The following is a 27,631-nucleotide window of genomic DNA, read 5'->3' as shown; positions in this document are numbered from 1 at the left end:
TCTATGTCTACAAAGATATTGTGGAAGCCATGGCATTTCCTGTAACAATCTATGGAAGCACAAATTGGACTCTTAAAGAAGCAGGTTAGGAAAAATATTGATGGCTTTAAACTTTGCTGCTGGAGATGACGTCTCAGAATACCATGGAGCAGCAAAGAAAACAAAGAAATGGATCAATGGACAAATCAATCCAGAATGGTTGTGAGAGGCACAAATGTCCAGGTTCACATTGTCCTACTTTAATCACACCGTGTGAAGATCTACTTCTCTGGAAAAAAGTTCTAATGCTGGGAAAAGTTGAAGGAAAGAGAAGAAGAGTATGACATGTAGCAGGGTGGATACACACAGTTACAGTAGTAATGAGTGAACAGCTGGAAGACCTGAACAACAAGGTTAGGGATAGTTCGTCGTACAGGACATCAATGTATGTGGCTGCTAATCTTTTCCCAACCTGTTCCTTCAAATCTTCCAGTGCTATACTCATTGCTGCTCTAAGAGAGTCCCTCCAATTTGCTACTGGTTGGCCTCTTGTTCCATTTCCTTCCAAATTTCCCAGCATTATAGACCTCTTCAAAGAATTAAGTCTTCACATAATGTGTCCTAAATATGACAATTTGAGCCTGGTCATTTGTGTACCCAGCTCAGTAAATTATTTTGACAGGTTTTTGCCTGCTTGACAGTCATACGGGATAGGCTCAAGTCGATTCTCTGCTGGGGTCATCTTGATAGCTCAGAGAGGTTTTCTTTTCCTTTAGTGTCAGGTACAAAAGGCATGCTGAGAGTGGAGATATCAATGCTGGATATCTGTATAATTGTTTCAATGATTTTAGCTACTGATGGAGAGAGAGAGAGAGAGAGAGACCCCCCATAAAAGGTGGTTTTCTTCCTCCTTTTACAGCAATTTACACCTGAGGTAAAAGTATTGCTTATCCAAGTAATGCAGTCTGGGGAAATAGAAAGTGAAAAGAGGTGAAAAACGAGGCTGAAAAGGATTTAAAAGGGAGAAGAGTAATGGTTTTCCTCCTGGCCTCAAGAAAAGCATGGGCAAAAAGTTGATGGTCCTAAAAGCTTGTTCATGATTTTGGAACAAAAAGAGATTCCAAAGAAGAGGTAATGAATAACTGAAACATATCCTTATTGCTTTGACTGATAGAAAGATTGACTCAGGACTAGTTCATCATTCTAACATTGACTTTTGTTGCATCTGCTACTGCTTTATTAAGGTCTGGAAACTGCCAATGCAAAAGGGAAGAGTTGAAGGCATATTTGCCCCATGTTGTTTGGAAAACCCATCTCTTGGGTCCTCTTCATATTTTTATGTTTCTTGTTGCTACTAGAATTGCTCTACATAGTAGATTATCTGATGATACTTTTCTTGAGACTGGGATTCTTTTACCAATTAGACGTGCCTATCAGAATACCTTTTAACATATAAGGAGATCAGAACTATTTACTGCAATTGATGTTTTCTTATCTGTTGGCTTGACTCTAATATTAAAACACTGTAAACAATGAACCAAGTTGGCAGTACAGTTGGGGGGAAAAGTGGGGGAGAGGGAACAAACCAGATAACAGTGCCAAACATATAAATATTTAATTTAATTTAATTAATTAAATTTTTATACCGCCCTATTCCCGAAGGACTCAGGGCGGTTTACAGGGCAGCATAAAATACAATATAAAAATAGTATAAATTAAAATAGATTAAATTACTTAAGCCCAACAATTAAAACAATATTAAAAGCTAAAACCCCTTCAGTCCAGGCCTGATAGATCAAAAAACCAGGTTTTCAGATCCCGGCGAAATGAACGCAGATCGGGGGCGGTCCGAAGTTCCACCGGTAAATCATTCCAAAGGGCAGGTGCACCCACAGAGAATGCCCTCCCCCTGGGGATCACCCGCCGGCACTCCTTAACCGCTGGCACCCTGAGAAGGCCCTCCCTGTGGGAGCGCACAGGACGATGGGAAGTTGATGCCGGCAGCAGGTGTTCCCTTAGATAATCCGGACCCAAGCCATTTAGGGCTTTATAGGTCATTACCAGCACCTTGAATCTCACCCGGAGGGCAACTGGAAGCCAATGCAGCTCACGGAGAAGAGGTGTTACACGGGAGTATCAGGAAACTCCCATAACAACTCGCGCGGCTGCATTCTGCATATGATTTATTTATTTATTCTTTTGCAAAGCTTGTTTAAAGGTGAGAGAAAAGTGGAGGTGACAAGGAGGAAGATCGGGCAACCTTCCTCCTTCTCCTCTGTTCTAATATTTTAAAAATCTGTTCCCCCCCATCCCTGTTTTATCTATGAGTAAGGAAAATATGACTTCCCCGTCGTATGTGGTGAAATGAAGATGCTGAAATGAAGCAAAACATTGAAAGACAGAGACTCACCCACTGGCTACTGTTTATGTGTACCACTGCTTAATTTTCTTTGCTGAAAACTAAATGATGTATTCCACTGGTCCCACATTTTAACCTTAGAATAAATCAGAGAAGCACAGTTAGAATGAGCCATACTATTCATACAGGTAGTCCTCAACTTACAACCATTTGTTTAGGGACCGTTCGAAGTTACAACAGTGTTATAAAAAGTGACTTATGACCGTTTTTCATTGCAATATCCCCGTGGTCACATGATCAGAATTCAAGCACTTGGCAACCGGCATGCATTTTTGATAGTCACCCTGTCTTGGGGTGTCACGTGATTCTCCATTTGTAACCTTCCCAGATGGCTTCTGACAAGCAGATTTGCTTAAGGACTGCACGATTCACTTAACAACTGCAGGGATTTGCTTAACCACTGTGGCAAAATGGGGCAAAACTCACTTAATTGCCTTGGTTTAGCAACAGAAATTCTGGGCTCCTTTGTGGTCGTAAGTCAGGGACTCCTTGCAGTCAGACTGCCGAAGGGCTGAACGATAACAGCATAACCCTATGAAACTTTAGATAGCAATAATTGATTGTGTTCAGTGAGACTCCTTGTGAAAGTTTATAGACCTGATTTTTCATTCAGTGATAGTACAGAGATGTTAGCTGTACCACAAACCTGTGTAAGTTATAGACTAGCTTCTGTAATTGAATTGATGTTCCAATCATCCCCTACATCCCACACACTCAGTTCCTCAGGAAAAGGAGAATGATGCTGAAGGTTATCTGATTACTCAAATAGAAAAATACAATCTGTCTGTCTGTATCTGTCTGTCTAGACTCTGGGAAGTAGATTGAATCTCAATAGCTTTGGAGAGTTAAATTATTTGTCCTTCCTTCTGAGGTCCTGATCTAAATTGGATGTCACAGATCTGCTCTCTGGAGTGGGAAGAAAGCTCCCACTTGTCTCAAGTATGTGTCAGAGTTTAGGATTTTAATTGTCCTCAGTTGTTAAGAGAAACAAGTAACCTGGGAAGTGAAGTGGACTTCTTTCTATTGTTACAAAGGGCAAATCCTGCTCCTATTATTCCCTGCATTGATCTCCCTGGGCTGCCTTAGTTCACTGCTGGGGGGGGGGGTGGAATCAGCAGCTGAGTAAGTATATTGATAAATGGGAGTACAGCAGATTGTGAAATTGGCTGAGAAAATCTTTAAAACAGAAATGTAAACAATTCTGTAATTTATCACTTTGAGTAATTGTGTGTTTTATCTGTACGAGCAGAGCATTTCTAGCCATTTGTTCGTGTGCTTTGCTTGTACAAGTCTTCCCAGTTACTCCAGGGCTGAAAATGGAAGGAGGACATTTATTATCTAAATTGTTCTCTCCTGCTCACCCGGGATTGTATGGGGAGCTGGGATGACATTTAGGATCCTTTATGCCTTATCCTCCTCTCCACGACTAACACTTTTGATAGAACTTCCATACTCACAGTTTCATAGTCTTGAAAATGAAAACTGAGACTGCAGCTCACATCTGATGTACCAGGTAATTGACAACACTCTCAAAGACCAGGGGATTCCACCTGAAACTACTTTTTCCCACATTAATACCTCTATCATTGTTTTTTTTTTGTTTTGTTTTTTTACATATAATGGCTAAAACTGATTGCCTAGATTTACCTGTTTTGCAGGGCCGTGGTGGCAAGGGAAGTATCTATGTCTGGGCCTCTGGAGATGGAGGAAGTTATGATGACTGTAACTGTGATGGCTATGCATCAAGCATGTGGACTATCTCCATCAATTCAGCTATTAATGATGGGCGGACAGCTTTATATGATGAAAGTTGTTCCTCAACTTTAGCTTCTACTTTTAGCAATGGGAGAAAGAGAAATCCTGAAGCTGGTGTGGTAGGTGGAACAATTATACATACATACGTGTGTGTGTGTGTGTGTAATCCTTTGTACATTTTATTAGTTTGTCTTCATTCAGCTGATCGACTGAATAATGGCTTCCCTAATATCTGTCCAATAATTTTTGAAAACTCGAGGAAACAACACTAGATGAGAAAAATCCTGTTTTACTGCTGTTTAATAAAAGAACTGAGAAGTTTGGCTGAAAGGAGATTTACTTTTGGAGAGTCTCATTATTTAGTGAGAAGACAAACACGGAAAGGTCATGAATCCTTTATGAAAATCAAGCAAGCCAATCTTCATTTCTCGCGTCAGCAGATGGTTGGTGACATTTTAGTTATAATCTGAGGAATTATAACTAATTCTGTTTTGAATAAAAGCTTTCAAGAATATGTTTTTTTGTACTTCAACTTGCTTGAGAATATGCTCAAAGTTGGTATCAGATAGCAATTAATGTCAGTCTATATGCAAATATATTTAGTACGATAGTTCAGTTTTAAAATTAAGCAAAACTAGATGTGCGAATTAAAAATGTACTTAGTAAAATGTTATCTAATTATACAGTTGTTATAACATTAAAAAGCATTTAACTGTAAACTTAGAAACCATCTGGCTGTAATGCATGTGAATAGCTGCTCACTATCTTAGGAAAGAGGGACGTGGTGGCTCAGTGGTTTTAGGACGCTGAGCTTGTCAATCAGAAGGTCGGCAGTTTGACGGGTTGAATCCCAAGTGCTGCATAACAGAGTGAGTGCTTGTTACTCATCCCAGCTTCTGCCAACCTAGCAGTTCGAAAGCATGTAAAAATGCAAGTAGAAAAATAGGGACCACTATGGTGGGAAGGTAACAGTGTTCTGTGCGCCTTTGGCATCTAGTCATGCTGGCCACATGACCACAGAGACATCCTCGGACAAGCGCTGGCTCTTCGGCTTTGAAACGGAGATGAGCACCGGCTCCTAGAGTTGGAAACGACTAGCACGCATGTGTGGGGGAACCTTTACCTTTACCTTTATCTTAGGAAAAGGCACTTTAAGGAATTGCAAACAAATACTCTCTTCACTGAATTGTCCAGCTTCACATTTAGTTTAAGTATTTGCAAACAGGCCCTACTTTTGCATGTTCCAACTTCTTGCACAGCCTATTAGCCATATGTTGGGGGGGGGAAACTATGGAAGAAAAAGTCTTCACAGAAGTCGATCTTCGATTCTATCTGTAACAAACTATGTTGAGATAAGGATATCCTGATAAAGATATACTGTAGAAACATTGTTGCCAATTTCATGATTATCACAAGGTTGGTTTACCTAAGAATCTGATTCAAAAAGATACAAAACATATCACCCTGTAGTGATTATGTAATAAAAACAAACAAATGTACCACATGATGAACAAAATGAGGATCATCTATTCCGGAATAGTCTATTTGTGTCCTATACCAACACAAAATTCAGCCTTGTTCCATTCTGGTGTCATCAGCATTTGAATAACACCAGATGCAGCCCTTCAGATAATGGGAGAGTGACTTGTGCCCCTCAACCCTGAGAAAAGTATCCAGTTCTAATACACATTTAAAAAATCCTTGATGTTATAATGTGGTGAATTTTATCCATAATTCCCATGAATGGAACTCATTCACAGGAAGTTGCCATTAAGGGCAAGTTGGGAGACATGATATATGGCCAATCCTCCTTTACCAAGCTTTATCCTAAAATATGTCTCCAAAAATGTACTCCAGAGCAAGGGAATCCAGTCTTGGCAACTTTAAAACTTGTGGACTTCAAATCCAAGAATTCTCCAACTAGCAGGGAATTCTGGTATTTGAAGTTCACAAGTCCTAAAGTTGCCAGGTCGGACACCTATGCTCTAGATTAGTGTTTCTCAGCCTTGGCAGTTTTAAGATGTGTGGACTTCCCATGTTTTTCATGTGGGCTGGAGAATTCTGGGAGCTGAAATCCACACTAGAAGTTGCCAAGGTTGACAAACCCTGGAGCTGGAACTGACAGCGACCTGACAGTCTTGGAGGATGGCATGGAGACAAGAAGCTGCAGAAGGCAAAAAGCAAGAAACTAAGAAAACAAAAGAAAATGAACCCTCAAGAAGAAGTGATTATTCTGTCTGACCTTTATTTATCTCTTTATACACCTTTGAGGACTCAAGTATCATTTATCTCATTAAGTTTGTTGTACTTTTTTGCAGGCTACAACAGATCTATATGGCAACTGTACATTACGCCACTCAGGAACATCTGCAGCTGCCCCAGAGGCTGCGGGAGTGTTTGCTCTGGCCTTGGAAGCAAAGTGGGTGAAAGCAGCCCTCTGTTTATTTTGTTATAAATGAAAATAACTCCACTCGATGGCTCGGTACCCAGCATCCACGAACTGAACATCAGTTGCTATCTAAAGCAGGCTGCACATGGAAGCCTGTTTTATGTTTTTCAAAAAGTGTGCAAAGAGAAAAAGGATTTTATTTTATTTATTTATTTTTTAAAAAAAGATTTTAAAAGGATTTTCAGCCATGCAGGTTGCTTCCATACCTCTTGATTTTCATGTATTGACAGAGGAATCTGAAACCACTTTCGGTGCAATCTGCTCCATGATAGCCTCTATTTCTCCTGCACATATTCTTGAAACTCATCAAGAGGGCTTAATTCATTGGAAAGCAGTTAGGTTAACTTTAGAGGAGGTACATGGACGATGGCACTTATTCCTGAAGAGGCATTGATTTCTCTAATGCATTTTTAACCCAATGGTCTCTTAAAGATCTGTCTCCTCCCATTCCATCCCGCTACGACTTAGTTATTTCCACCCTGATTGCTTTTAGTTGTGTATATTTTCTTAATACACTGTATGGCTTTCTACAGTTTTCTAGCACGCTTATTGAATATGTAGGAAACTGTGCCTCTGGTTGAGGTCTGAAAATCAGTTGCCAAAGTATTCTAAGAATAGGTCAGAACATTTCTCAGATAGTTTGATTCAAGAAAAATCTACTATATTCTCTATCATCTATCTATCTATCTATCTATCTATCTATCTATCTATCTATCTATCTATCTATCTATCAATTGATCTATCTATATCTATCTTTCTCTCATCTCTCATCTCTCTCTCTCTCTCTCTCTTTCTATCTATCTATCTATCTATCTATCTATCTATCTATCTATCTATCTATCTGTCATCTAACTTCTACCATCTTCTATCTCATATCTATCTATTATATATATATAATATATATAAAACTCCTATTTTCTCATCATGCATTGATATAACATATGCTTACAAAAGGGGCAGGACTTAAATAATGGCATTACACTCATTTTTTGAATTTTCTTTCCCCATCCCAGGCAGAAGCACCTGCTTATATAGTGCTGCTATTATTGGTTGGATCACAGAACCATGTATTTTTAAAAGTGTATTGTTTTTATTGCAGAGTACTTTATCCTGGATTGTTAAATCAGAATGTGTTCACCATAAGACATTGTTAGAGCTTTCAAGATAGTGAGGGTGAGACAGGTGAATGAAATAACCCTCTAAGATTCAAATATATTTGAATGCAATTTTCACATTGTTTGGTTTTGCCAGGATAGGGTGGATCATAATACAGATCTTTCTTTGAAAAACACAACTCTGAGAAAGTCCAAAATGAATCTATGTTAGGACCAGCTATTGAAAGGTGACTGTTTACCAAGTTAAAGTATTAAGCAAAGAGCAAATCAGAGGGGAAGGGTAGCTTGATGTGGATAACAATGATCGTAATAGTGGTGGAAGACAGATGTCGCAGACAACATTTTCAAAAAAATCTAGTTTGTACATTATGCACATCTTAAAATGAAGGGCAAGTATATGAATGGAAGAATTTGCCCTCTCCTTGTGATGATTCTTTGAGGCTTAAAAATAAATCCTTTCTATTTTTAAAAGTTTTGCTTTTATATGCCTAGCAACTGTTTGAGATGTATAATTGTCTTTGTCAAAGTAGATTTTCTCTCTATGTCATCTCTCTCTATTTTGCTCTCTGGCAGTGTGGATCTGACTTGGAGGGACTTGCAACATTTGACTGTGCTCACATCCAAAAGGAACCAGCTTCATGACGAAGTTCACAAGTGGAGAAGAAATGGAGTTGGCCTTGAATTCAACCACTTGTTTGGCTATGGGGTCCTAGATGCTGGGGCAATGGTTACAATGTCTAAAGACTGGAAGACTGTTCCAGAGAGATTTCACTGTGTAGGTGGATCAGTCCAAGAGCCTCAGTAAGTAACAATAAACATATGGGTCTTAGAGCTTTGCGTATATCATTTGCTGTGCTTTCATTTCATCCTGTAGCTGGGAAGAAATCACACTGACATAAATTGCAATGGGAATTTAGGAATGGGACTATGCTGTGCTGCTATCCACATTCTTTGAGGGCAAGTGTTTGGTTTATTTTCCCTGGATGGAATTTAAACATCAACTGTTAGAAAAGCTAAAACCACTTATATTACAGAATGTTTTCTGACCTGATATTTCAGCCAATCCCTCCCTTCTTTGCTTTTGCCCCTCAAAAGTCCATCTATCAGTCAGCCCATTGACAGCAAAAAATTATAGCTTTCTTAGTTGTAGTGAAGACACTGGCTGAATTTGTGTAGTCCGGATACAGTTGTTGAATGAACTCTTTAAACCAAAGTTCAGGAATGGTGTTCTGTATAAGAGAGAACACTCATCAGCTATGGGGTAATCTCAGATCGACATATTTTTTCCCCCAAAGCAATTATTGACCTGGTAGACTATCAATCTATCAGCCATTAAGATTCAACATCAAGTTAGAATTTTTGTCTCTCCCGGACACCCTTTACAGGTCATCTGGATTTATGTAGTTGAGGCAGACGATTATGGTTAAAAAGCTGCAGTATGAAACATTACTTCATAGATGTTTGTGTCAAATCACAGCATACATAGTTTATTACATTATCTTCTTCAAAAGGTGCTTCTGTGTGGGTAATCTTCTGAAGTAATCCTTGCATTTTTCTTGGCAAGGTTTTTCAGAAGTGGCTTACCACTGCCTCCTTTTTAGGACTGAGAGTGACTGCCCCAAAGTCCCCCAACTAGCTTTGTGCCTAAGGTGGGACTAGAACTCCCAATTTCCCAGTTTCTAGCCTGATGCCAAACTGAGTCTTCAAAAGGTAGGGGAGGAAAAATGTATATGTAGAAGCCATTCCTGTGCCAGGTGACCTTATGTGACAGATTAAGCCTTTCAAAACAAGATTCAATAAAGAGAAGAAGGGAGGAGTCAGCTCAGCAGGTGCTAGGAGCACAAGAGCCAAGCCCTTCAATTACATGTGTTAGGCTGAAGAGGGACTAATCAATTTCAGGGTTTCCAATTTCTAGGTCCACCAGTCAACTGACCTCTAAAAAAAAAGACAGTAAAAAAAGGAAGCTCTGTAGTAGTAAGTTTCTTCTCTGACTTGCAGCCAGGGCTTTTTTTCTCATAGAACGCTCAGAACGGAGTTCCGGCACCGTTTTTGGATGGAACCTTGTAGGGTAGGCAAGGCGGGTTGTATGACACGTGTGAGTTCTGGCACCTTTTTCTTTTACAAAAAAAGCACTGCTTGCAGCCAAACCAGCACTGCAGGATTGGCGACAAACCCGCACACTGAAGAGAATTATTTATTTTATTTATTTATTTAGTTACATTTATATACCGCCCTTTCCCTGAGGACTCAGGGCGGTTTACAGGGAATTAAAAATCCAACATACAAAAGTTAAAACCGAATTAAAAAATATTAAATTGACCCTGTGCACAATTAAAACCCCCAATTAAAAATTTCTCCTCAGCCTGGGCCCGAGAGCTCAAAGAGCCAGGTCTTCAGGCCCCGGCGGAATGATCGGAGGTCGGGGGCAGTTCTCAGCTCCACCGGCAGCTGGTTCCAGAGGGCAGGCGCCCCCACTGAGAAGGCCCTATCCCTGGGTGTCACCCGCCGGCAATCTCTCACCGGCGGAACCCTGAGCAGACCCTCCCTGTGGGAGCGCACTGGGCGAAGGGCATTTGATGCCGGCAGCAGGTGTTCCCTCAAATAACCCGGACCCAGGCCATGTAGGGCTTTATAGGTAATAACCAGCACCTTGAATTTCACCCGGAGGGCAACCGGAAGCCAATGCAGCTCGCGGAGTAGAGGTGTTACATGGGAGTGTCGGGAGACCCCCATTACAACTCGCGCGGCCGCATTCTGCACCAGTTGAAGCCTCCGTGTGGTCTTCAAGGGCAGCCCCAGAATGGGGCAGACCTGTCAAGCTACAACCAAGCAAATCATAGCCCTCAATGGTGTCATTTAAGTCTCCTTCTCCGTGTGCCACAGATTGTCTGGATGAGAAAGTCTTTCATTTTCCCAGGAAAAGCATTAATTTCATGCCAAAACACCTTGACCCAGCTTCCGTCTGCCTCAGCTGTGGGCTGCCTATAAGAGGAAGGTTTGACCCACAGTAAACATTTGCACTGACGAGTCCTTAATCCAATTTAAACCTACAAAACTGTTTCCTCACTTCAGTGGATTAGTAATCCTTTACTAATTTTCCACAGGTAGGAATAAAGAACAGGGTTATTTAACACGATTCAGATTACCCACTCGTATTTAGAAGGAGAAAATTGGAGGACTAAAGCCAGTTTGGCAATTATGGAATTTTCCTTTGGATATAAAGCCCATGTGATTGGCTGAATCAAAAAGTGTCAAGAAATGCAGTGGCGTAGCGTGGGTTGTCAGCACCCGGGGCAAGGCAAGTAATTTGCGCCCCCTAACCGCACGCCTGGCACCCCCCCTCCACAGTGGGCGGCGACCCAGCGGCTCGGCTCGGATTCACACAGCCAGCACTGCAGTGAGAAAGAGTGAGTGAGCCAGGCAGGGGCAGAGAGCTGCAAGTGCGAGCGCCCCCCCAGATGTTGCGCTTGGTGCGGCCAGCCCCCCCTGCACCCCCCACGCTACGCCACTGAAGAAATGCCTTCTGAAAAAGAGTTTGGTGCTACATTCCACACTTTTAATAGCAGAAAATAGATTTCACGAAAAGTTAAAGGATAGGAATTCTAAAAGCACTATGTCAAGCAGCTTTCTATGTGTATTTCAACATGGAAGCACCATGGGAAATAAAAAGGGCATGTTTTTTTCCATCAGGGAAACCCAATTATTATTTTGCTTGTCTGCGTTTACAAATAGTCAAAAGGGGGCACCTTCCAAAAAATCAGAAAATAGTTCTTCCTCCTCACCCAAAAACTGATAGAAAGTAGGAAAGCTGTAGTCCTTGCTTGGATTAGCTGGAATGTAGCAGAATCTGAGTGTCTTACTGTCCTTTCCAATAGATCAGGGGTGTCAAACTCAATTTCATTGAGGGCCACATCAGCATTGCAGTTGCCCTCCGGGGACCGGGTGGGTATGGCCAGGGTGGGTGTGGCCTACTGGGTGGGCGTGGTTAGAGTGCGTATGGCCTACTGGGTGGGCATGGCCAGCTCTACATTGTTCGCATCAAGGGAGCCTATGGGGACCTGGGCAGGAGTGGGACAGATAAATAATAAACCTTTATTGTCAAAGTACAACGTGTGTACATTGAGATTAGCTGAGCCTCCCCCCGTGCTCTCTCCCCCCAACACACAGTGACAACAAACCCTCCATCCCACCACACTATGTGAACCAACTACACCACACACCGGCCTCCCAAGTCAATTCTGCATAAGATTATGTCCCATTTAAAAGCCTAACAGCCCACGGATAAAAGCTATTTTTCAGCCTGTTGGTACGGCTGGCTATATTCCTATATCTCCTACCGGATGGTAGATCTTAGGGTCTCTGGCAGAAGGAGGGTCTCTGGGCCAAGGCAGTGGGGGCCGTTCCCTTACTGTTTTCAGGATGGCTTCGTGGGCCACATGAAGCCACTTCGCGGGCCGGATCCGGCCCCCGGGCCTTGTGTTTGACATGCCTGCAATAGATCTTCTTTCACATTGGATCATATTCTATGATGCTTTGCCCAGTCTTTTTCCTGGTGTTGATAAAAACAAAAGCAGCAACAAACGAGCACTATTTCTGTCAATATATCTATTCCTTTGTAGTGACTAAGTATTATAATCATCTCTGAAATTCAGTTTTTCAGGATGTCTTCATGGTCAAGTGTGGCTCAGGTAGAAAATAGCATACTTAAATCACAGTGGGAAAATATAGGCACAGGATGCATTTGTATTGGGCTGGGAGTAAGAGTAGGATGACGACATTCACTTTTGCACTCAGTGATGTTGCTATATTGGTAATGGGTCAAGCAGGAAGTTTGGATCTTCCCAAGGATGCTCTTTGTAGGAATGCTCATTACAAACTTACATAACAAATAGAGTACTATAAACAAGTTATGACCTGAAAAGGCAAGCACAGAATTTCATGATCCATAAAGCCCTAAAAACATGGAGGGCCTGGAGATCACAAATGGAGACAGCCAGTCGAATGGCTCATTTGATTGTGTTGTTTTATTATATGATGGGTTTTTTTATGTTGCAAGCCACTAGGAGTCACCTATGTGTGAGTTTCGGACAGCTACATACATGTGTATGTAAAAATAAATCACCTATTAATTATCTTGATTCAGTCTTTCTATATTTGCATTCTAAGTCTTAATCTGCACTTGATAGTACTATGGAAGACACGGTATTCAGCATTGCTTTTCTTTGCAAATCCTAGGAAAATACCGTCTGGTGGCAAGTTGGTTCTGACACTTTCAACACACGCCTGTGAGGGGAAAGAGAACTTTGTCCGTTACCTTGAACATGTTCAAGCAGTTATCACAGTGAACTCTACAAGAAGAGGGGATTTAAATATCAACATGACCTCACCAATGGGGACAAAATCCATCTTGCTGAGTCGGCGGCCAAGGGATGATGACTCCAAAGTGGGCTTTGACAAGTGGCCTTTCATGACTACACATTCTTGGGGAGAAGACCCCAGAGGTACTTGGGTTCTCGAAGTTGGGTTTGTTGGGATCTTTCCCCAAAAGGGAGTCCTGAAAGAATGGACATTAATGCTACATGGAACTCAAAGTGCACCCTACATAGACCAAATAGTGAAAGATTACCAGTCTAAACTGGCCATGTCCAAGAAGGAGGAGTTGGAAGAAGAATTAGATGAAGCAGTAGAGAGAAGTCTCAAAAGTATATTAAACAAGAATTAGCACTGCTTTGCATGCCAAATGGCTAGATTTCCCCTTTGTCCTTTCCTGTATGTTCCCGTTAGGCATATACCATTCATTGTCTCTCAGTCACTATCCCAACCTTTTCATTCTACAATGGTCTAATTTAACTGCAGTGGAAATTTCTGAATTCTGAGCCACAAATATATGATAACATACCATTCACTTTGTAAGAGTGTATGGCTGTAACTATTTTCATTTGAAGACAAATTATTTCAGGGCAGGGTATTTTATTTTGTTTTGCTATATTTGGCCTCACACAATATGAAACAACTAACTGGAAAAGTTGTGGTCACATTTCTTTTTATATTTTTATGGCAGATACATAACGTACAATTCTATTTTAAATTTCTGAAGAGGGCTTGCTGATATAGACTTGCTGAAATACTGCCAATTAAAAAAAGGGGAAATGAATGTTAAAATTTGGGGCTCTAAATTATATTTTATTTATGTTTCCATGAAGTGCTTTGAAATTAAACAAAAGCAGCTGCAAAATCTTGCATCATTCTCCTGTTGAAACTCTTCCTTATTGGTGGCTACTATTGGCCTTTGAAAAGTCTATATTCACTAACCAATATCTTCACCAGCATGTAACAGGAAGAGAGAGGGTTTTTTTGGCAAGAAACTGGTGCAACTGTTTATTTTATTTATTTATTTTGTTTGCTGCCACAAGGCAAATGTTTATGTAGGGGTTTTTTTTCCTTAAAAAAAAACCCCTTTCATTCCCCAAAACTTAATAAAATGTTAAGCACAGTTTTCTTTTTCAAAAAAGTATAAAATACAGTTTGGTCCTAAAATCAGTTCAAGCACATTCACAAAACCAATAAAATAAGAATCATAGCTTGTCAATAGTTATAGAATACTGACTCTTATTATGCATTATCACAAACTGCAAGCCTATAGTATTCTAGAACTAAGCCCATTGAATTCAGTGGAAGTTACTTTTGACTATGTAAGAATGAAATTGCCCTGAAATAAATAGATGAAGCCTATGGGAAAGCTGGTTTTCTGAGCTATAATGTCTACCCAGGTTCACACCCACACCTTCAAGCTATCCTAGGCTGCAAAAAGTCACCAATCAGTATCAGAAGTGTTTGTGTAGCACACTTTGAGAACTGAATTTGTTGCTTATTAAATAATTTCCTAAAGAGCAGGGAGATGTGTACTTTTTGGAAGATATATCAAAACGAAACACTAGTGGAGTTTCTGCTACATTCATAATCCCCCACATTGGCTATAGTGTGGCTGTTCTTCTGAGGTCTTGAGTTCTAAGCTAGAAGCGATAATTGTGTTCATGGCTGCCAGCTCATAGTCCTGCTTTGATTACTTTTCTGATGTCCTGCACGTGAACAGATGTAAGATTCAAAGACGGACCAGGCAAGCTAAGCTGATCCCAGTATGCAAAAATCATGGAGTAGGAAAACAGTGCAGTGACAGAGATAGTGATTCTGGTTGGGATCCCCACTAGTGATGTGAAGCAGATTCTAGAGACCCATTGCTATTGATGAAGCAAAATATACCATCTCATTATTATTGCTATTTTAGCACAACAATAGTTGGATAAGATTAAAAAGTGCTCAGTGTGTATTTGAGGATCCAACCTTTCTCTTTCCAAAGGCAATTAAGTTGATTGGGGAGGGAAATAAGCATCTGCAATCTTTACCAGTGCCTCATGCCCACTTCTCATCTCTTCTCATCCTTGCCTCCCACCTAAAAGAGTGTTGATCATATACACCAACCTTCTGTTTATGATCATGAAAGTTCCCCTGTTGGATTCCACAGGAATGAGACCCATTTTACATTAAACACATGAAAGGAACATGCATAATAACCTGCCTGGCAAAATTTTGAGGAGAAAGTACTCACAAATGAATCAATACCCATCTTTCTCCTCACTCCTCACTCCTCAATAATATTCCCACAATGAGGAGAAATGATGGGTAGGACTGTTTACTTCTTCTTTGCAGTGTCTGGGGTGGCGGGGTTGGGGTGGACGTTGCTGAAGCTCTTCTGTTCCATAGAAATTCCAGAGTGCATAAATCACAATGGTGTCTGCAGTTCAGTGTAAATAGACTTTGATGCCAAGGAGGTGGTGTTAGCTATTCCTTGCCTGCATTCAAATTGTCATTGGACACTTCAGAGAATCTTCATTCAGTATAGATATTGCAAGAGATTGGATGAGAAAAGAAGAAGTCGGACTATGTGAAATGAGAGCAGAAGCAAGCACAATTTGTTGCTCACATTAATGGCTTCAAAACCCAGCAAGTAATGTTGTTGTACCCTTTTCCTGATGCTTTCACGCTGGGCTTTGGATTCTTAGCAGCATCCCAATTTTTTTTTTTTGCTTCCGCTAGCACTCTGCATGCAAATAATAACTCTAATGAAATGTGGAATAATTAGTGTCTAATGTTCAATGCAAACTGATTAGGGCACACATAATTTGTGCAATGTTTCATACAAATTTATGGGCTGCAATAATGTTTGAACTGTCTCTCACTGTCTTCTTCGTGTTTGTCCAGTCTATCTTTTTAATGTGCAGTATTTGCAAAGTTAAAACCTCAAGTGTTTCTATTACAAACCTGGCTATTCTGAAGTGGGATTTGGAAATTTATAAATCAAGACATGGTTAGTGAAGCCTCAGAACCAAAATTAGTCTGGAAATATATATGTAGTTCTATCTCTTGAGCTCCCAGATACAGGAATCAGTGAACAATATGAACACCAATACTTCAGATTAAAAACCCAAATAAATCCAATCATTCAAAAAGAAAAAAGAAAAAGGAAATAAAAGCCATACAAGAAGAACATAATAAGTAATAATACAGAACTAAAATGGTTAGCGGTACAAAAATAAAGCAAGCAGTAAACCAATCTCATTTCTCTTTGAGTTTTGCAACTAAAAGACCTTTCCTTTTTCTATTCACTGATTAGTATCTCAGGTGGCCCAAAAAACCTCAGTTATGCAGGTTTGTATACCAAAGCCAGCACCTTGATATAACAAGTCCTACAAAGGCACTCCAATATATACAGTAGGTGAAGAAGTCACATTTTTCACCAGCTCAAGTTCCAAAACATTTCACTGGCAATTTTCTGTTATGTAATAATAATTTAAATAAAATAACTAAAGCATGAAGCAGTCAGATTTTCATTCTTCAAAGAAAAGAACCAGTGGTTTATTGCTAAAACTGGGCACAGATCGTCCTAGCCCTTTTATTTCTTGATTCTGCAACAGGAACTTGGGACCCCCAGATTAAGTACCTTATATTTTTTGAAATAATGCCAATTACTCCATAAAATATTGTACTGTATTCTCAGTTCTAGATCAGTTTACTGGCCGATTAATGTCTCTGACATTCCACTCTCCAGCAACATTTAGGAACTTCATGGAATCCTAAAGTGTGTATTTCTTATTACATGTCTCTGGTACAATTCCAACTTTTTTTAATCTGGATAAATTATGAGGGACATTACTTAAAATTTAGTTTGAAAATGGAAGACATTGGCTATACAAAGTTAAGCTCTTTGAGAGTTAACTCATTCTGTCTCTTAGGGAAATAGATGGTTAAATATTTCTCAACAACTTGATACAACTTGAAAGTGTGTAATTTTGTCAGGGATAAGATCACATTGCACCCTTATTTCATTTTTTTATTAAACCATTCCTTAATTAACTTCATCAACTGTATCAGTCCATCAGGGAGAAGGGCGGTATATAAATGTTATTAAATTAAATTAAATTAAATCTTATTCTTTTTGTCTTTCTGACTTTGGGATCAGAAGGCCTATGGCAGGGGTCCTCAAACTCAGCCCTTTAATGACTCATGGACTTCAACTCCCAGAATTCCTCAGCCAGCATGCCTGGCTGAGGAATTCTGGGAGTTGAAATCCATGAGTCATAAAAGGGCCGAGTTTGAAGACCCCTGGCCTACAGCAGGGCTTTTCAACCAGTGGTACAGGTACCACCAGTGGTACATTGGCACCTGGCAGGTGATACGCGACCATCCTAGAAAAGTGGTAGCGGGGGAGGGGAATGAGCTGAACCAGTGGCATCACCGCACAAGCTTAAGCGAGAGACGGCTGGAGCTGCAGGGCTGTCAGGGCTCAGTGGAAGCACCAGGATCAGCACCAGGCTTCAGCTGGAGCTCGGCGCTGATTCTGTCACTTCTGAGCCCAGAAGAAGTGCATATCAGCTGGAATGTTGCAGCATCTCCAGGGTCTTGTGATTTACATTCAGATGCTTGGCTACTGTTTCATATTTTTGACGGTCACAGTGTCCCAGGGTCATGGGAAGTGACCAAAACCTGCTGCAACCTACCCAGCAGACGGGGGTAATAAAAACCAAACACCCCCCCACCCCCACTGCCAATCCTCAACAGAAATGCTCACAACAATGAAAACCTCGGACAGGAGGAAGAGCGCCACCAGGTGGGCAGGCAAGTGTCTTGCTCGGCTGTGGCTTGGGGGGGCACTTTTTTCAGTGCCATTGTAACTTCAAACAGTCACTAAGCCAAGCCGAGGACCACCTGTACTTAATCACTTTTTTCCTTTTTTTTTTTTTGGTCATCAAGTTTTTGACACCTTGCTAGGCGACTGGTGGTGCTCGGATGTTGCCATATCCTAAAAGTGGTGCAATGGGTGTAAAGCCCTGGCCTATGGGATCCTTCCAGAGGAAAAACTATTATTTCTTTAAGAAAAGCAATGTTATATAAAATCTTGAACAGAAAGGTAAAAAGTATAAGACAAACAAGTTAGAATAAATTGGGTTTATGGCAACTAATACTCAATAAAGTACTTCTTTTGTTCAGAGATGAGATAGAGAAATTAAAGAGATAGAGAAACAACTGATACTGCAGAGCTTCTTTGGTTTAGCTTCTGAAATCTCAAGTAAGAAGAATTTCAAATTTCAGCTCTGAGAAAGCTTCTGTTGCTTGACGCTTTTCAGCCCCCTTCTTTCTTGACTTAACACGGTGCTACATTGGCAGCATCCACTGCCAACGTAATTTTCCTTTATTTCCTGCTTAATTTGAATAAATTAAGTGTTAATTTGAATAAATAAATTGTTCATTCTTAAATAACTGTTGGAATTATATTCTCTAATTCTTGGGATTATATTTCAAGGGTTATATTTTCTGCCTGTGGATGACCGATCTATCACATTATTTCCAATAGTAAATCATACTTACAGCATCACCCTTCATTTGCTCCCTTTGCCTTGCCTTGTGTAGTTTTATTTATTTATAAGACAAACAGTTTATTCTAATTTGTTTGGCTAATACTTCTTACCTTGCAGGTTCATGCAGGCACCAGGTTGTCTGTCTCTGAAGTAGAAAATGTTGAACTGACTCAAAATGCTACATTTGAGCTTCCCAAAGTGTCTCCCTAGTCAGACCTAGAAAATCTGCTAAATTTCAACAACTGATCCAGAGTAGAGAGGAATTAAGTTATATATACTCTTATAGCACAACACGGAGCCCTTTACATCTATTTACTCTAGTAATAGAGTTCACTGCAGGAGCCTTCTCTGTAAGATGTTAATTATTAGTTTCCTACAAAACAGAAGATAAAACTAAGGTTTAAGTGCTGGCCAGATGGCTGATTAGACACAGGTAGCAAATTAATGGACAGATGATAAAGCAAGTGGAATCTTCTACTGGAATATCTGGAAGTGATTTTCATGCCTCAAGATCATGCACGTGCAGCTGTCATATGTATGGAATAATGCTCAAAATGCTTCCTTTGCCATCTTCAGACTTTACTGCAGAGCCAGGCCTCTGAATCTATATTCCTTCAGTGTTAATAGTTTCTATTACCAAAGTTTTATGTACCTTGGGGTATGGAGTACAGACTCATGAATATCTCGACTTTCCCTATGGGAAGCCACAGGCTATCCAAACCAGTTAATACTCTTTGCTGCTCCAAAATGTGACTCTTTGGGCGGAAGCAGAAGAAATACGTTTTGCTATTTTTACTCTTTTTTGCCAGGAACTTTAGCCACACTCGACTTTGCTTGAAACTTTCTGTTCTGCCCTAATCTGTTCCTGTTATGGGTAAATTTTTAGAACTTCTCGGATTTAGCAATAAAGGGACATTAAAACAATGGATTTTGGATGGAGATTGGGCGAGAAATTGGGAGTATCGGGCTAATCAGTCATTTAAAGCAATGTTTCTCAAACTTGGCAACTTTAAAATATGTGGACTTCAGCTCTCAGAATTCCTCAGCCAGCATGGCTGGCTGGGGAATTTTAGGAACTGAGGTCCACATATCTTAAAGCTGCTAAGATTGAGAAACACTGATTTAAAGTGTTTCAAAAATCTGGTTTCCCATTGGGCTCCAGCTTCTAAACTTTACTCTCTGAGGAGTCCTTGGTACTCTCTGAGCTTGGCTGATTTCTTGAAAACTAGGTAAGATCATCAGTGCTAGTAGCACTACTAGTTTGGGTCATGAAACATCTGCCAGAAAGCAACCAATCTCAGGGAGCACCAAGGACTCCTCATTTCAACCTTGAGCTACAAATATTCTCCTTTATTGGTACTTTACTCTCTAGAGTCCCAGGAATTCAGAAGATTCTTATTGCCAAATTTGCAGAGAGTACCAATGAAAAAGACCACATCTGCCTTTATGGTTTGGATCAGGCAAAGACTTTACTGACTTCTTTCTATATTGCTCTTATTACAATGGCAGTGGTTTGATTCTGATTGTCCCTTTACTATCTGAGCTCCCAGGGTCCACTAGCCCCTTTTATGTATTTATCTGTTAACCAGTAGAACTATTAATCAGACATATAAGGGTTGCTGGGTTTTGTGCAACTGGTTTGCATCCCTCAAAGGTTAATGATTGCTTGGCACTGAATGCAGGCAGTGGGTCACCATGGTTCTTATCTCTTTTATTTTTAATTCAATTTTTTATTTATATTCTTCCTATTTTCTTTCTCTTTTTAAAGAATGGATTGTGTTTACTCTCAATAGTGCTGGTCTTGTGATGGTAATAAAATGAGAATCTGTTTCAATTATTTCATGATTTATTTGTACTTGTGCCTTGCGGTACTGGGCACAGTCAAAGATATATTTCCCTTTCAAAGTGAAAACTAATTATATGCATTTTTCACCAGATCAGTTTAAACATCTACTTTTCTTTGTTCATGTGCAATAAGTAAACTGATTGTTTGAGGGTAACTGTTACAGTCACTACATTGCATCTTTCAAACCTCCCATTATGGTTTTAATTTATGAAACTCCAATGCTGGACATCAGAGAGGCACATCTAGTTACATGCTTGAATAAAGAGGGAGATTGTGCATTCCAGGTAAAGCTTCATAACAACATGTAAACAGTTAAGGTGCACAACAGACAAATTTGAACTTTGTTGATCAAATAAAACATGGGACTTAAATGTGTATTCTGACAATATGGAAACCATGCAAATTAATAATGCGGACAATTTTTTTTTCATAACCTGAAGCTCCACATGCATAGTAGCTCCTTCTTTTTTGTGATGGGCAATGTCCATAATGTGCACAAATGGAAAATAAAATAAAATAATAAAATGAAATAAAATAATAAAATAAAATAATAAAGTAATAAAATAAAATAATAAAATAAAATAAAATAATAAAATAAAATAATAAATAAAATAAAATAAAATAAAATAAAATAAAATAATAAAATAAAATAAAATAATAAAATAAAATAAAATAAAATAAAATAAAATAATGCAGGGCCTGGGACTGTAGGGATCCTGTGAGTGGTGAGACTTGCAGGAAAATAGAAACCCTTGTGTATTGTCAAACTATGTACTGATCTGCAAATATTTGCATTATTAGATTGGTTCTAGATATGTTTTGGGGGTTTGCTATTATGAATGGAAATTGGTACACCTTTTTAAACCTATGAATGTAAAATAGAGTTAAAGAATACATTGGGGCTTGTTCTATTCTCGGATTTTTGCATGAACGTGAGTGTTTTAATAACCAAAGGAGAAGGATTTTAATAACCAAATCCTTCTGAGATCAGCAGGAAAATTCTCAGCCACAATTGAGCACACTTTAAATTCAGAGACTTCCATTCCCTTTGACGAGAGAAGCACATTAACCATATGCATCAGCATTTGTGGGTATTTTTGCATGGGAACACTTTTATAGAGGAAAACAAGAGAAAACCTTTGTGTAAACAAGTTGCATGGCCATAAATTTTCCCTAAAGCTAATTAAGAACAGGCTTCCTTTGAATCATGTTGTTTTTGTTTAAACCATGATTTCTAAAAACTTAATGAGCATACAGTATGAACATGCATATCTGAGAGTAGAATTTGCTTCTACTGTGATGACCATCAACCCTATTCTTGTCCTGCAAGAAATAATTGCTCCATTGGAGATGAATATCCCTATTGGCATAACGCATTTTCATCGAATTCAGCAGGGAACTGAATAGTGTAAGCATTGTAGCAGTCCTTCCTTGCTGGTTCAGGTCATCTATATTTACTTATGTAGCCATTTAAACCTTTCAAATTTAAACATTTAAATCTTTTCTATACTATATGGAATGTGTAATAGTAGCATACTGGTATATCATATGTTATATATTTATATAGGCACATCCTATTGTAAATAAGAGTAAGAATTTATTGCATATATGCATACATATGTATGTATGTATGCATTTCTAATCGATGTGCATAGCCCATGCAAATTTATTTATTGTGAAAGCAAAGATCACAATAATGTCTCAGAAAGCCTTCTAAATGGTAATGGAGGGTCGCATTGAATTATATGTTGAGATGCCATTGCTGTGATGTAAGTTTTCCATTTGAACATTAAAAGTCTCATATTGTAGCAAAATAACTAAATGGGTGTATATATTTTCATAATTCCAATGGAAAAGCAATTCTAAGGAGCAATGGCATATTTTGATATTAATAGAATTATTATGTAGATAGATTCAATTTGTAGGACTTTATTTTATTGTATGCATCAGAATACAGTTATGAGTCCTTTTTGTGATACCGCTGATGCAAAATGATGTTTATTTATCATAACTGGGTTGTTGTTGTTTTTTTAAAAAAGTGGGAGTCATGGGATAAATTGTATACAGGCAATGAACTATGAAGCCTTGTGCTAATGTTTTATAATATGAGTAAAAATAAAGAGATGTTGTAAAGCAGGAGATCCCAGTACAATTGCTTATCAATAGCTATGTGACAGAGTAGTCTTTACATTTAGATAAAAAAAATAGAGCAGAACACACTGGTATGATTGTTTAAGAGGTTAGGCAAAGAAAACCTGCACTTTCTTGGAAAGGAAGTCTGTTCTCCATCTGTCTTTTCTATATTTAAACTAAATATAATCTAAGAACAAGTGAAACGAGAAGCTGAAGTCCCAAAACCTCACCAAAATATCTGTTGAAACTGACATCTGAAATTGGTTTGCTATAGGAATAGGCTTATTTATGTGTTAACTAATAAGTTTATACATGGACCTTTACAAACTCGTTTCAGTTTGTACAGTAAAATATCTACAACATTTCAGAACTGGATAAAACCTATAAAGCTAGTTATGTGAAAGGACTGGATTACTTTGCACTAAAACATAGCAAGGTGGACATCAGGAAAACTTCTACAGCAGGGGTGTCAAACTCGCAACGTCACGTGACGTGTTGCGACATATCACGACTTTTTTGCCATTGCCGGCAATGAGGTGGGCGCGGTTTCGCTATGATGCATCCAGCCCACGGGCCGGAAGTTTGACACCCCTGTTCTACAGGAAGAACATCCCACAAACTTGATGGAAAAGGCCCATCTTTCATCTCCTTGACCACAGCTGGCAGAACGTAAGGTAAGAGAAGACTAATAACGAGGCACATTGTTTCAAGTACTCAAGCACCAGGATTAATATTTTGAAGTGTGGTAACAAACAAATCAGGAATTATTGGATTCTTTTTTTAAAAAAGCACTGGGAATATATTTCTGTTCTTCCAGAGCAGCACAAAACACAATGCATTCCAATCTAACTAGGATTCTACATGAGAATGACTAATAACAGCCAAGTTATTTACGTGCAACAGGAGGGTTCCATTGTCCTTGTAGACCAATATGGACTTTCCATTAGCATCTAATTGGACACTGTGGAAAATATGTAGCTGGATTACATAGTCCAGGAGTGCAGATTCTGTTACTTTCAAGATGTTATGTGATTTCCATTCTCTTCAGTCGTGAATAGTATGACGGATGATCAAGCCTAATTTATTACTTTGGAGATGGCCTTTGTGCTTATACAGTGGGATATTACATTTTCTCTTTTTTAATGACTGGTTCTATTTTCAAATCTTTGAATAAATAAATACCTGCTTTGAACTGGGTATAGTAGTCTTGCCTGGAGTGGCCTGACTTTGTAGCCAAGATTATAGGCATGTGAGACATGACCCTGAGTCCATTTTGGAAATGGGAGGATTTTAAATCATAATGTTTAAATAGAAATGCGAGACACAAATGTGCTTTATGCAGACATTTATATTTCCACTGAAAACATATTCAGATATATTTTGAAGGGCAAACCTGACTGAGCAGTGGGGAGCAATAATGCCAATGCTGCTACAACACAATTCCCTAATTTAATGTCCATGTTTTGTGGAATAATAAAAAGGAATCAACTGACTCTGCCAAGGATACCCATAGAATTAAATTTATCTCAAACAAATCGCATCATATAGAAGATTAAACTAACTCCATACAGTCAAAGGAGTGGGATCTAATCATCTACTGAGCCATTTTCCATATGATGTCCTCCCGGTAAAATTGCTGGGGAGAAGTAATGCCTTTCCTTATAGAACTCACTGCTAATACTAGACAACACAGAGCATGGTTTCCCAAATATTGGCTGCTACCTATTGCAGCTGGTCTGGCCAATGGAGAAGGGGCTAATGATGTTGAAAAGCCTATTATTTTCCTGGTATAACACCTTCTAGAAAACCAGATAGTTCCTGAAGAAAATGGATAGCTCTGTGTTTCCAAAATGGTGATACTTGATCCCCTTACCATGATTTCATGATTATAGAAATATCATGGAAGAGATTGAATTGGGTTAATAGCTAATAGTTTTTTTAAGCATATTGTGGGAATAGGCCCTATGGATGGCTTCACTGAACTGGGCAGTATCACTTACTGGAAACCACTTACTGCTTAAAAGGTAAAGGTAAAGGTTCCCCTGCACATGCGTGCTAGTCGTTTCCAACTCTAGGGGACGGTGCTCATCTCTGTTTCAAAGCCAAAGAGCCAGTGCTTGTCCGAGGACGTCTCCGTGGTCATGTGGCCGGCATGACTAGACGCCAAAGGCGCACGGAGTGCTGTTAACTTCCCACCGTAGTGGTCCCTATTTTTCTACTTGCATTTTTACCTGCTTTCAAACTGCTAGGTTGGCAGAAGCTGGGACGAGTAACAGGCACTCACTCTGTTACGCGGCACTCGGGATTCGACCCATCAAACTGCCGACCATTTGATCGACAAGCTCAGCGTCCTAACCCACTGAGCCACTGTGTCCCTTACTTACTGCTTAGGAAATAGCATTTCCCCCATCTGGTGGCCTTTAGAGGAACTGGTTTTCCCTCACCCCATTCCTTTTGGCATGCTGGCTGGAAGTTGAAGTTCAATATATCTGGAAAGCACCAAGGAATAATAAATACAGTAGATAAGGGAGTCCTTGCCAAGATATGCAAATACTCCTAATAAGAATAGTTGACATTATAATGGCCTGATTTTTTAAAATAAAAATTAAGTGTTAGATGCACTTATCATCTAAATGCAATTTTCTTCTAATAATCTATCATCCAGGAATTTCTTAGCAATTGAGGAACATGAAAACTTACCATGGGTGAAACCCACTGCTTAGAGGGTTTTGCCATGGAGTCTACTGTTAGTTTTGGTTTCATCCACTCATCTTCTTTCAGAGATGACTATGTAATCAGATGCACACCTATTGTTTCTTTCATGTGTACAACACCCTTTTCAATTACAAGGAATCTCCAGCTCTATAAAGAGAGTCAAATGAATTTCTTTGAAAGTGAGTAAGAAGGTTATGTGGACAGGAAATGCCACTTATAGTACCAGATCTGTATTTCAGAGATTGAATTAAGATAACTATAAGTGGGCTTTTTTTCTTTTTTGCAGCACTCTGCTATGAATATACTTCAGCACCGTGACCTGCAGCTTGACTATTGCAGTAGTTCTTAAACCTTTGCTAAGAAATTCTCAGTAAAATGGATCTGCACAAAAATCAGACTCACTGACAACAGACTATGATGCCCGCAAACCTGGGATCTGTTCTTCTTGTGAAACTTGAGCCACTGTATGCAGGTCCTCATGTTAAAACATTGCTCATTTAACTTTATATATTCCATAGTTGACCCAAATTGGAAACATCAGGGCTTTTTTCCTCATAGAACACCCAGAAAGGAGTTCCGGCACCTTTTTTGGATGGAACCTTGTAGGGTAGGCAAAGTGGGTTGTATGACATGTGTGAGTTCCGGCACCTTTTTCTTTTACAAAAAAAGCACTGGGAAACATACAGCTTAAATTCCTATACAGCTACCTCACTGTAGATTGCTCAGCCGTCTTATCATGCAACAAAGAACAATCTATCATTAAGCTTACAGTCAAATGTTTATAACTGCTGTTGGTGGCAACAGAACATAAAGTCTTGGTAAACCTACAAGAGATCTAGAAGTACCCAAACTTTTCACAACTGCTTGGAGAAAATATGATGCAGAAAGTCTCCTAATGTCCAGTGATTCGGTTCTTCTGTCACTCTATTATTTAAAAAGTTATCTATGAGTTCCATCTGGTCGTGTTGGTTTTGCATCCACCAGCTTAAAACAGAAGTTGCTCCACTATGTGTCATGACTACTAAAAAGGTAATTGGTGCTACCTGTGCCTGTACTTTGTATTTATATTTGGTTTTACTTTTAGCCTTTATGAATGGTAGGAAGAGTTGAAAACAGGTTTGCTATTTAATTCTCACAACTATCTGTTTAAAAAGGGGTAAGTAAGTTGCAGAGAAAACATCTCTGGAACAGAATATACAAATATTCACGTCAAATAAGCAGCTAACTCAATTGGGCTTCTAAGAGAAAATTAAAGCTACCAGTATTTTAATTTCTATGCAAATGTTCAGAAAAAGAGGGCCTTGGGCAATAATTCATAATTCTGTATCTAGTCAGGTCCGTTGCTTAGATTTAGAAGTGAGAGTCAAAGGTTCCACTGCCTTGTGCATAGAGTTCCAAGTGACTTCCTAATATTCTGCCTTTTGTGGTTAAATGGCAACACACATCCTCTGAGCAAATATATCTATGGAAGACAAAATGTTTATTAGGCAAAAAAAAAAGTCAACCAAATGGTACCAGCTAACATTAAGATATTTGCATCATCAGAAACTCAAGTATTAGTATAGTCCAAGAATCACTTCAATGAAGACATCAAATCCATTTGTATTATATTTCATACACTTTGGACATGCAGTGGCACCAAGCACGATGGCCCCAATCCCTTGCAAGTTGATCTGATTAAGAAAAACTAGTGATCTTAAAAGAGATGTACTTCTCCCCTATTATTTTCCTTTGAGTATCGATTGAATGGGGAATAGAAGGCATTTTGGTTCTTTCCTGGAGGATTGGGACAGTTTAATTCCAAACAAGATCTTGTGAACATATTAGGTCAGAAGTAATATTTAGAGCTGGGGATACATAAAACCAGTTGTTCAGGTCCTTCTTTCTTTTGATGGTGTGGCTACTCTTCCCCGTGTGCATTCTTCTAACTGAAGCCAACATAGGAATGATCTTGAAAAATTGGGGCTTCTGTTCAACAACAGCCCACAGAGATGGCAAAAACGAAGGATGAGGGAGTGACATTTGAATTTTGTTTAAGATCCTCAAGATGAAACAACTACAATTTTGCTATCGGTAGAAAAATTCAACTCCACATTCACTATTTTTATCACTCCATAAGACAATATAAGGGGAGAGTGATGAGGAATCAAGCAAAATACATTTTTTAGGCTACCACCATCAAACCATTCACATTGGTAGAATTCCATTTTTTTTTTAGCATTGCTATTAAATAAATAAATGAAAACCTCTGAGGATCACCTCTGCAATAATTGTAAGCTGGATTAATTGGCTCTTTGAAGGTGTATA

General features: G+C 39.2%; 1 protein-coding gene across 1 annotated transcript in view; it reads left to right on the top strand.

Moving 5' to 3' along the window:
• The window catches only part of PCSK2 (proprotein convertase subtilisin/kexin type 2), a 128,220-nt gene extending 114,764 nt beyond the window's left edge, over positions 1-13,456 (top strand). Inside the window, exons 9-12 of the mRNA XM_083369589.1 lie at positions 4,057-4,272; positions 6,472-6,572; positions 8,291-8,518; positions 12,953-13,456. Of these exons, the coding sequence (XP_083225715.1) occupies positions 4,057-4,272; positions 6,472-6,572; positions 8,291-8,518; positions 12,953-13,439 (1,032 nt within the window). The 3' untranslated portion in view covers positions 13,440-13,456. The remainder of the gene's footprint in view (positions 1-4,056; positions 4,273-6,471; positions 6,573-8,290; positions 8,519-12,952) is intronic.
• Positions 13,457-27,631: the final 14,175 nt, after the last annotated feature.

This window comes from Vipera ursinii (genome assembly GCF_947247035.1).
Source record: "Vipera ursinii genome assembly, chromosome: 1".
NCBI classification, from domain to species: domain Eukaryota; kingdom Metazoa; phylum Chordata; class Lepidosauria; order Squamata; family Viperidae; genus Vipera; species Vipera ursinii.
The sequence above is the reverse complement of the archived record's forward strand: the minus strand, read 5'-3'. Positions and strand labels throughout refer to the sequence as shown.